We start from the raw sequence: 9,778 nt of genomic DNA, 5'->3' as shown, positions 1-9,778 counted from the left end.
AACCAGGTGCCCCCACAGGACCTGCTATTTTATTAGTAGGTCTGCAGGAGCATTTTTTAGTCTTCAGTGCCATCCGGTGCTACATTTGCGAGGATGGAAACGGCCGTCTGCCCAGTACGGCAGCGGCCAGCCACGTGTGGCCAGTGCAGCTGGGACCTGAATTTTCCACTTTATTTAAATAGCCCCATGGGAGCCAGTGGGCACACAGGCAGGTCCCACCCCCTGCAAACTTGCAGTCCCCAGAATGAGAACGTCACCGGCCCTGCCTGCTCTGCTGGCCTCCAGTTTAATGGCAAGGGATGTGGGGTCTGAGGAGTCTCACCTCTGCCAAAGGAGATGGGAGCACGGAGGCCAGTCACGTGCCGGGAGTCCCAGAGCCTCAGGTTTGCCGGTGGCTTTGGCCCTTGCACCTCCTTGTGAGCTGTCCCTCTGCGCGCACGCTTGAACCCCCGCGCCCCCCCCCCCCCGGCGGCGGTGGAGAAGACTAAAGGTGACAGGCCAAAGCCAGGTTGGGTGACTGCCGGGAACCAGTTCTCAAGGGAGTGTGTGACCCACGGAGGGGCTCACTGAGCAGGCGCGGCTCTGGTGCCCGCCAGGTGCGCGCATCACGTGCTGCACCTACAAATGCATGTTCCCGCAGGCACTCACCTACCGTCCGCTCCCATGCACCCGCATAAATACACCCGCACATGCAGGCACGCCCACACGCGTACAACATGCACAAATGGAGGCTGCGCACGCACCGCACGCACGCGCAGAGGCCTGTCACACGGACACGCGCATTCTTGTGCCAACACGTATATGCAGACACCTCACAGGCACCCAAATAAGCGCAGAAACACTCGCACAAGTGTCTGTACGCACGTGCACGCACGTGCCATATACGTGTGCGCAAGCCGCCCTTCACGCAGGCCCCCCCACACAGGTAACAGCACGCGCGTGCGTGCGCACGCAGACCCGCCCGTGGCTCCGGGGCCCGGGAGCCCTCCCCTCGGTTCCCACGGGGCCAGGCGCACACAGTAAGTCACGGGAGCCAGAGCAGCGGGTGAGCAGACATGTTGGGATGCAATGGCAGCGCGGGAAAGGGGGCGCCCGGTTTCCCAGCTCACACGGGGCCCCCCCAGGCCCGCAGGCAGCCGGGTCTCCAGGCCAGCAGGCCCAGCCCCATGCTGAGCCCCGCCAGCACCGCCACGGCCCCGGCCAGCAGGGGCACCACCGTGGCTGCGGGGAGAACACGGGAGTGTGAGTCGTGGGACTCGGGCCCCCCCACGCTCCCAACCCAACGCCCGTGGCCGTCACCTGCAGGGGTGGCAGGCTCGCGGGAGCCGTGGCAGGGGACCCCGTGAGCCGGAGGCCGGGCGGGGGCGGTGAGCTGGCGGAAGCGGCCTAGTGGGCAGGAGCCCGGGCACCCGGGGAGGTTGAGGGGCAGGGGCAGGCCGGAGGAGTCGTTGCGGTAGAAAAGGGAGATGGTGACGTTCCTGGAGGGAGACAGGAGGTGGTGGCACCCGAGCCCCTCCCCACCGCCCCCCTGCCACTGACTTAAATCTGGAGAAGAGGAGCCGAATGGGGAGACTGGGCTCCTGACTCCCACCTGTCAACCTCCAAGTGCGATCCGGGGCAAATACCCCTCCGGGCCCGGGCCACGCCCACTGCCCGGGACCCCACGTCTCTTCCCGCGACAGTTCTGTCCTGCCCCTTCCTGGGCGCCACCCCCTCCTTACCCAGCATCCTCGTCCGGGTCCCCGAGGTGCCTCCGGAATTCAAAGCCGAGGCAGGCGGCATACGGCGGGGTGTGACCGTCATAGAGACCCAGGGCTCCCTGGAGGGCCAGCAGAGTGCTGTCGTGCTGCGGGTGGATCCCAGGGCTGAGACAGGGCTCCTCTCTCCACGTCTTGTCTCTCCTGAACTCTAGGCTGGTGCATCCAGCTGCCTCCCAGATGTCCCCCAGTTCCCTTTAGCGCCACCCCCCAAATCTGCCCACCTTGGAGGCAATCCCACTAATTGCAGGTAATCATTTAATAAAGATCGGTCAAGTAGACGCAAAAATATGATCGGGCAGTTCAGTTAAACAGCCTGTCCTTCCAGAAGAGCTCAACTCTCTTACAACACCATCACCTCCCTCCTTCCAGACTGTGTACCTCTAGTGAAACGGTCTGAGAGTATGGTTTGGAGATGAGCTACCCAAGGCAGCGAGTGGAGGTTCCATTGGGACCACCCCACCGGCTTTTCCTCCCTCATCCCTGTGCCCACATGGCACTGCCCCCCTTCCCAAAGACTCACAGCTGAGTACATAACCATCTTGAGGGGCAGCCCTAGGCGCTGGACCCGAGAGAAGTTGGCAAGGATAGCATCCAGCAGGATCCCTGAGGGGGCAAGAACAGAGCGCTGGAGAAGCCCCCAGAGGAAGGCGCTTTGGCCTCCCGGCCTCCCAGCCCCAACGGGCTCACCCCCTGTCAGCTGGGCCTTCTCGGCTGCCCGGGGTGGACCCACATGGGCCCCAATATCCAAAGCTGAGATCTGCGCTAGCGTCCGTAGGACATTCGGGGAGGCCCAGGATGGGAGGGGAAGACCGTGGGCTTGCTGGAGAGAGACAGGGAGAGGAGACAAAGTGACCAGGACATCCTGAGCTCTCCATGCTCCCCTCAGACCACCCCCCCCCCCCGCAGTGCCTGTGCTGTCCCGTTAGATGCAGCCCTCTCCCCCACCTCCCTCTTCGGAACCCCTCATGGGCCGGATCTGGTCAAAAAGCTATGGTGCGGCCGATAACAATCATGAATTAACAACGACCATCACCATCCAGGAGCCCTCACCCACGGACCCAGAGGTGTCTCAAACTTCAGACGTCTGGGACTTTAGAAGGGTCCGATGGTGGCGTCACCATCTACACCAGAGCACGCCCAGTGCAACTATCCCCACCGTGCAACTAGGATGATTTTCACAGCATGTTGGTTTCGGGTGCTTCTCCCTTGGCAAGGAAACTAACAGGAGGAATGACAAACACACAGCCTCCGGCCTCCCTGCGGGCCTCACTGTACGCCCGGCACTGCTCTAAGCACATGGCATGGATCTCGATCGTTACAGAAACCCCAGGAGGTGTTGATATGTGCGTTGCTGTCCCCACTGTGCAGATGCGCAAACTGAGGCAGTCAGGTTAGGGGACTTGCCCGAGGGAACACAGGGAGTGAGCAGCAAAGCTGGGATTTGAATCCAGGTGTCTTTGCTGCCTTGGCTGGGTGGGTGGGGCGAGGGCTCACCTGGCACATCAGCGTGTCCAGAACCTTCCACGCCCTGCGGAGCGGCTCTCCGACCAACGAGAGCCCCGTGTAGTTCTCCAGGTGAGTTAGGAAGTCCTGGGTGCACCGGGCTGGGTGAGTCTAACGGACCTCCTCACCCCTCCCTGCCCCGCCCTCCCCGCCACGCCCCTCCGGGCCCCGCCCCGCCGGCCCCGCTCACTGTCCAGCCCTCCAGGGCGGTCTGGTACTCCGCTGCCTCCGTGGCCTCCCTGAGCAGCTCATGGTATCGGGGACAGCTGCGCGTGGGGAACCTCAGCAGCTGGGGGAAACTGAGGCTCAGAGAGGACAGCTTGACTGGGACCCCAGTCACAGCAGAGGGCGCGGAGAATTGGGGCTGTGGAGGCCTTGTCTCTGGTCCAAATCTCTTTTCAAACTACGCGGTCCCTCCCAGATCTGGCCGCGCCACATGGGGATGGCAGGTCACCTCACCTAGACAGCTCTCCCCGGGGGAAGGGCTCACTGCCCCAAGACAGCACACGCCCCCAGGAGCCGCTCAGCTGGGCCAAACTGCCTCTCCCAGCCACTGGCTCCCTCCACACAGAGGTGTCTGTCTCTCTCCATCCCTCCCACCCCCCTGCACCTGCCCAGCCCCCTGACCTTGTCCTCGGTGACTGGCACTGTATGTACAGGGATGGGCCTCCAGGCAGCCTCTGGGCGCCCCGGAGCAGCCTCAGGGAACAGCCCTGCGAGGTTGGCCTGAGCGCTCTCCAACGTGCGGTCAAAGTCAGTGCTGCGAACATACACCTGGGGTGGCGGGGAGACAACAGGCAAGGGGACCAAGGTCAGGTCACAGGTCAGCTGCAGCAGCAAACCAAAAGCTTCAGATTCGGTTCGGGGTCGAAGATTAGGGGTTGGGAGTCAAAACCCAGGGCAAATTGGAGCGTCTGGTTGTCAGTGTTGGAAGTTGGGATCAAGGGTCAGAGGTCAATGTCAGGAGCAGCCAGGTTGGAGGTCAGAGGTTGGGTGAACATGTGGGACCAGAGGGGTCAGTGGCCTCATTGAAAGAAAGGAAGATCAGAATTGCTGGTGGCTGGAAGTTGGAGTTCAAGGTTAGGAGGGGAGGTTGAAGGACATGGGACCAGAATTCAGTACATGTCTATCAGGGATCAGAGGTCAGAGGTCAGGAGGAATGCTCCTATTGGGGGGTGTCAAAAGACAGGGAGGAAATTCAGATTTGCTGAAGGGCAGAGATCAAAGATGGGAAGTTGGGAGGGCAAACTGAACCTGTAAGGGTCAAAGTCACAACCAGCAAGTTTTGGCATCAGAAACCAGAGGTCAGAAAATCTGGACGGAGTTGGTGGGAGTCAGAAGAGAGAGGTGAGGGCAGGAAAATAAGGTCAGGGTTGGGGTGCCTGGGTGGCTCATTCGGTTAAATGCCAGACTCCTGGTTTCAGCTCAGGTCATGATCTCACGGTTCATGGGTTCGAGCCCCGTGTCAGGCTCCGTGCTGATGATGCGGAGTCTGCTCGGGATTCTCTCTCTCTCCCCCTCTCTCTGCCCCTGCCGCTCCCCTGATTGCGTGCGCTCTCTCCCAAAATAAATAAACAAACTTAAAAAAGAAAAAGTCAGGGTTGACAGAGGTCAGAGGTGAAGCATATTCATGCTGAGATGGGGTCAGAGGTCAGCACGAGTAAGTCAATGGTTTGGAGGTGAGCGATCAGAACTAGGGTGCAGGTTGGGTTATGGGGGGGGGGTCAAAGGCCAGAGGCAGAGGCCCACGGTGAGTGTTGGGGTCAGTGGAGGTCAGAGGTCAGGAGGCAGGTGAGGGTCATCGTGGGCAGTACCTCCTCCCGCCGGTACTCGGGGCTCAAAAAGGCCTCATAGCGGTTCCTCAGGAAGCGGCCCAGCTCCAGCTGCTGGCGGACCCCCTCCTGAGGACAGAGCGGGAGTCAGCAGACCCCTCCCTGCCCCGCCCCCTCCCCCCTCCCCCCCCCCACCCCGGCCTCTCACCCCAGTCAGCTGGCCCAGGCCCCTGGGCCACAGGACGGTGATCGCCTCTTTGTGCGGGTCGGTGGGATAGGAGGCCAGCGGGGCCCGGTCACCGTGCCGGAACACCTGGGGACAGGACCAGGTCAGGGCCGGCCTGGGAGAGGCGAGGGGCCAGGCCGGGGCGGGGGACACCTCACCACAGCCACAAACACCAGGGGTCCTTCCGGCAGGGCCTGGGGCAGGAGCAGAAGCAGGATAGGTCCAGCGGGGAGGCCCCAAAACCCTGGCCCGGCCATCTCCACACAGCCCAGACGCTGAGCTCAGCCCACTGTCTGTGCCGCATCCCCACCCACTCATTACCCCTGCCTCAGCACCCCCAGAAACGCAGGTCCCGGCATGCCTGTCCCGGGAGCCAAGGCGGGCTCCTGGGATCAACTCCCCCCCACCGCACCCCCAGGCCTTTGGATTAGCCAGTGGATTAACCCATTTAATCTCCTCTGCGACTCTAGCAGGGGGTGATATGGTTATCACCGTCCTCATTGTGCAGCTGGGGAAACTGAGGCACGGCGGGTTAAATCATTTGCCTGAGCGGGGCGCCTGGGTGGTTCAGTCGGTTGAGCTTCCGGCTTTGGCTCAGGTCATGATCTCACGCTTCGTGAGTTCGAGCCCCGCGTCAGGCTCCGTGCTGACAGCTCAGAGCCTGGAGCCTGCTTCTGATTCTGTGTCTCCCTCTCTCTCTGCTCTTCCTCCACTCGTGCTCTTTCTCTCTCAAAAATAAATAAACATTTAAAAAAATTTAAAAAAAAAATCATTTGCCTGAGGGAACACAGGCAGTGAGTGGCAAAACTGGGATTTGAACCGGGGGCCCTTAACCTGGGTGCAGAGGAAGGCAGAGAGACCCCCACCCAGCCCCACATTCTAGACACATGCTCTGCCTTCTTCTCCCTCCCCACCACCACAAATCAGTTTTGTCCTATTCTCACCCCTTAAATGTTGGAGCTCTTTGTAGCTCTCTCGGGCTTCTTGGAGATGTCACCTTCTTCTGGTGCTGCCCACAGCTGGCCCAAGCCAGCAGGGCTCAGTGGTTGAACACCCAGACCCCGGATTTGGACAGGCTGGGTTCCAACCCTAACCTCACCCACCATTTACAAGCTGTGCAACCATCAGCACGTTACTGCGCCTCTCTGTGCCTCAGTTTCCTCATTCATAAAATGGGAACGAGTACAATCTGTACCCCCAGAGAGTTGCTTTGAGGGTTAACGAGTTCAAGTATATTAGCACTTAGAACAGGGGTTTGCGGACCAACTACTAAATAGTTGTTTCTTGCTGTGTGACAAATTACCTGAAAACTTAGTGGCTTAACGACAGTAGCCACTTATTTCTTGAAGTTTTGGTGGGTCATGAATTTGGGAGTGGCATAGCTGGGTGGTCTTGGCTTAGGGTCTTCACAAGATTGAAGTCAGGTTGTGGCTGGGGCTGCAGTCATTTGGAAACTTGAGCCACTTTTTTTTTTTGAAATGTTTATTTGGGGGGCGCCTGGGTGGCTCAGTCGGTTAAGCGGCCGACTTCGGCTCAGGTCATGATCTCTCGGTCCGTGAGTTCGAGCCCCGCGTCGGGCTCTGTGCTGACAGCTCAGAGCCTGTAGCCTGTCTCAGATTCTGTGTCTCCCTCTCTCTGACCCTCCCCCGTTCATGCTGTCTCTCTCTGTCTCAAAAATAAATAAACGTTAAAAAAAAATTTTTTAAATGAAATGTTTATTTGGTTTAGAGAGAGAGAGAGAGCCCAGCCTATAAGTGCAGGAGCAGGGGAGGGGCCAAGAGAGGGAAACAGAGCATCCAAAGGCTGTCAGTGCAGAGCCCAATGCGGGGCTTGAACTCACGAACCTCGAGACCATGACCTCAGCCGAAGTTGGACGCTTAACTGACCAAGTCACCCGGGCGCCCCTAACTCGAGTCGCTTCTGAGCTCACCAGGGCGGCTGCTGGCCAGAGGCCTCAACTCACCACCACATGGCCGTTGGTTCCTCCCACAGTGACTGACCAAGAGACAGCAGTGTCTCTTGTAGCCTAACCTCAGAAGTCTCCTCCACTATTCCCACCCTATTTTGTTGTTTTCGCAGAGCAGTCCTGTCCCTTAAGGGAGGAGCCCCCATGAGTGGGATCAGTGCCCTTATAATGAAAGACACTCCAAGAGCTCCCTTGTCCTTCCAGCACCAAAGGGCACATCCAGAAGCTGGCTGACTGTGAACCACCAAGCAGGCTCTCATTAGACACCAGATCTGTCAATGCCTAGACCTTGGCCCTCCAGCCTCCAGGAAAGTGTGAAATAAATGTGCGTTCTTGATAAGTCATCCCCTCTATGGTACTCTGCTGTAGCAGAATGAATGGACTGACACCCTCTCCGTGTCAAGACCCCAACTTAAGCACCTCTGCAAAGTCACTTTAGCCATGTGAGAGAAGGTGTTCACAGGTTCTGGGGATTAAGGCATTTCAAGGCCATTATTCAGCCAACCACGCAAGTAAACATGGGGAAACACGCTGGTTCTTCACCCACTGGCCGACCCCAGCCCTTTGATCTACTTCAGGACCTTCTCTGTCCTATTCTGTGCCCTTGAGACAAGCCCCTGTCTTCAGCTCGGTCCTGGTTCCCTGTCCTCTGGATAACGATTGGCTTCAGCAGGAACTCCAAAGATGAGATGATAGATAGATAGATAGGAAGATAGATAGATAGATGATAGATGTTGATGATAGAGATATAGATGATGATGATGATGATGATGATGATGATGATGATAGATAGATATAGATGTTAGATAGATGATAGATAGATGTTGATGATAGAGATATAGATGATGAGAGATACATAGATAGATAGATAGATAGATAGATAGATAGATAGATAGATCGATCCTGGGAGGTCCTATTTTCTTTATTTTACAAACTAGAAAATTTGTCTAAGGTCACCCCACTCGCAAGTGCCAGAGTTGGGATTCAAACTCGTCCAGCGGGAGGTCCGTGAGCTGCACTGCCCGCGCCCGGCTCCCTCCTCTGGGCATCTCTCTGTCTGAGAGCTGAAACGGAAGGGTACAGTGTCACCTCTGCCACCTCGTCTGACCTTAGCTGGGAACATGGGCGCATCCAGCAACTGAAAATGTTACCGTTCTGCGCATGTCCATGGGTGACCGCGAGAGGGCAGCGGGTCTGCGTTTGGGGGGATTACAGATAACGTAGCGAGTAGGCGAATTCGCAAAGATGGAATCCGCGGGTAACGACGGGCGACTGTACTTGTTTCTTTACTCTCCCTATTTCTGGTGACCTGGGAGTGAGTTCTAAAGGCGTCACGGACGAAGGGTTAGATGTCTACGATACTAGCGGGAAGGCTGGCGGACCGCCAGGGGGCGGTGGGAGGCGCGGGCCCGTGGCCCAGAGGTGGGCAAATTGCGGCGGCCGGCGCTCCCACCCCTAGAACTGGTGGTGCCGAGGCTCTGGGATGCCCCGTCCGATTGCTGCTTCTCCCACCCTTGTGTCCGGCAGCCACTGCTGGAGGAAATTTTGTCTGGGCCGCCTCACGTCCTCTCCAGGCTCCCAGCCTCCTCCCTGCTCCAAGACACCGACACTCAGAGCTGACTGGGTGCCTCCCCTGTTCACAGCCTCCCGTGGCTCCCCAGCACCCCGGGGTGAGGGGTGGGGGAACAAACTCCTCAGTGTTGGAGGTCTGGATTCTCCAGTCTCAAGTGTCCCGATCCCAAATTCAGACACTACAGGTCCTTTTCTGCGTCCGAGCCCCCACCCTCAACCATCTGCCCAATGCCCCCCCCCCCCCACCCAGAATGCCCTTCTCGTCACCACGGCCACCATTCTGGTCTCCCAGGCAACCCCTCTGAGGTTCTGGTGGCTGATCAGCTGCCTCTGGCTCAGAGTCCAGGAAAGGAAGAGGGAGGTCAAACAAGTGTGCAGCTCAAGGCCATGGCCATGAACTTTCAGGAAGTGAGGAGGGGGCTGGCAGGGGGTGGGGGGAGGCCTGGGGAGAGGGAAGGGAGGAGGGAGGCCCTGACTTCTGACCCCTCCCCCCCAGAACGTAACCCTGGCCATGGCCGTAATCACCATCCTTGCCTCGATCTACTTCTTCAACAAGGTGAGTGGGCAGAGGGCAGAGGTGGCGGACTGAATCTCTGACTCTGCGGCCCCTACTTTATTGTCTTAGCCTCTCCTCCTCTCCCGTGCCTCTGTATATCTCTGAGTCTTCCTCCCTCAGGCTCAGCGATGAGAAGACATGGGATGCCTAGTCCAAGAGCATTCCACCCTGGATCATGACCCTGGCCTCTGAGACCAAATAAATGTGACTGCATCAGCATATCCTGTTCCATGGTACCACCCCGGCTGGTGCACAGCCTCCCGGGCTCCATTTGAGTCTCCGAGTCAGAGGGAGGAGGGGCCAAGGGTCCAGTCTCCTGGGTCTGAGGAAGGAGAGGGCTAGAAGGCTGGACTCTCCCATTTGAGGCCAGGAACCCAGAATCTGAGCCGGGTTTTGAGGGACGAGTAGGAGTCTTTCGGGGGA

At 58.5% G+C, this 9,778-nt stretch overlaps 2 protein-coding genes across 3 annotated transcripts; one reads left to right on the top strand and one right to left on the bottom strand.

Annotated features, from left to right (window-relative positions):
• Positions 1-1,050: 1,050 nt before the first annotated feature.
• ACP4 (acid phosphatase 4) lies at positions 1,051-5,518 on the bottom strand. Its single transcript, XM_027037126.2, has 10 exons — positions 5,420-5,518; positions 5,244-5,348; positions 5,078-5,164; positions 3,891-4,037; positions 3,454-3,552; positions 3,255-3,350; positions 2,448-2,580; positions 2,281-2,363; positions 1,722-1,846; positions 1,051-1,478 (listed from the first exon to the last, which is right to left on the bottom strand). Exons 1-10 carry the CDS (start codon positions 5,516-5,518, stop codon positions 1,106-1,108), a joined length of 1,347 nt encoding a protein of 448 aa, XP_026892927.1. The 3' UTR covers positions 1,051-1,105.
• Positions 5,519-8,414: 2,896 nt separating this feature from the next.
• Positions 8,415-9,574, top strand: SMIM47 (small integral membrane protein 47). Of its 2 annotated transcripts, none has more exons than XM_053211020.1 (4): positions 8,415-8,485; positions 9,092-9,207; positions 9,296-9,355; positions 9,425-9,574. In XM_053211020.1, the coding sequence occupies exons 1-4, from the start codon at positions 8,473-8,475 to the stop codon at positions 9,458-9,460; spliced, it is 225 nt and encodes a 74-aa protein (XP_053066995.1). In that variant the 5' UTR covers positions 8,415-8,472; the 3' UTR covers positions 9,461-9,574. The 2 variants fall into 2 exon arrangements, 1 of the variants encoding a protein (XP_053066995.1); XR_001432537.3 differs by lacking the exon at positions 8,415-8,485 and adding an exon at positions 8,557-8,571 and having other exon boundaries at positions 9,476-9,574.
• Positions 9,575-9,778: the final 204 nt, after the last annotated feature.

This window comes from Acinonyx jubatus, chromosome E2, assembly GCF_027475565.1.
Source record: "Acinonyx jubatus isolate Ajub_Pintada_27869175 chromosome E2, VMU_Ajub_asm_v1.0, whole genome shotgun sequence".
Taxonomy (NCBI): Eukaryota; Metazoa; Chordata; class Mammalia; order Carnivora; family Felidae; genus Acinonyx; species Acinonyx jubatus.
This window is presented reverse-complemented; position numbering and strand designations above follow the sequence as displayed.

Coding starts and splice junctions, on each gene's coding strand:
- ACP4 (XM_027037126.2), bottom strand. CDS start 5,518: ATGGCCGGGCCAGGGTTTTGGGGCCTCCCCGCTGGACCTATCCTGCTT. Junction 5,349..5,419: donor CCCTGGTGTTTGTGGCTGTG/GTGAGGTGTCCC, acceptor TCCTGTCCCCAG/GTGTTCCGGCACGGTGACCG. Junction 1,847..2,280: donor AGATGGTTATGTACTCAGCT/GTGAGTCTTTGG, acceptor ATCCACCCGCAG/CACGACAGCACTCTGCTGGC.
- SMIM47 (XM_053211020.1), top strand. Junction 9,208..9,295: donor TGGCCATGAACTTTCAGGAA/GTGAGGAGGGGG, acceptor CCTCCCCCCCAG/AACGTAACCCTGGCCATGGC. Junction 9,356..9,424: donor CGATCTACTTCTTCAACAAG/GTGAGTGGGCAG, acceptor TTATTGTCTTAG/CCTCTCCTCCTCTCCCGTGC.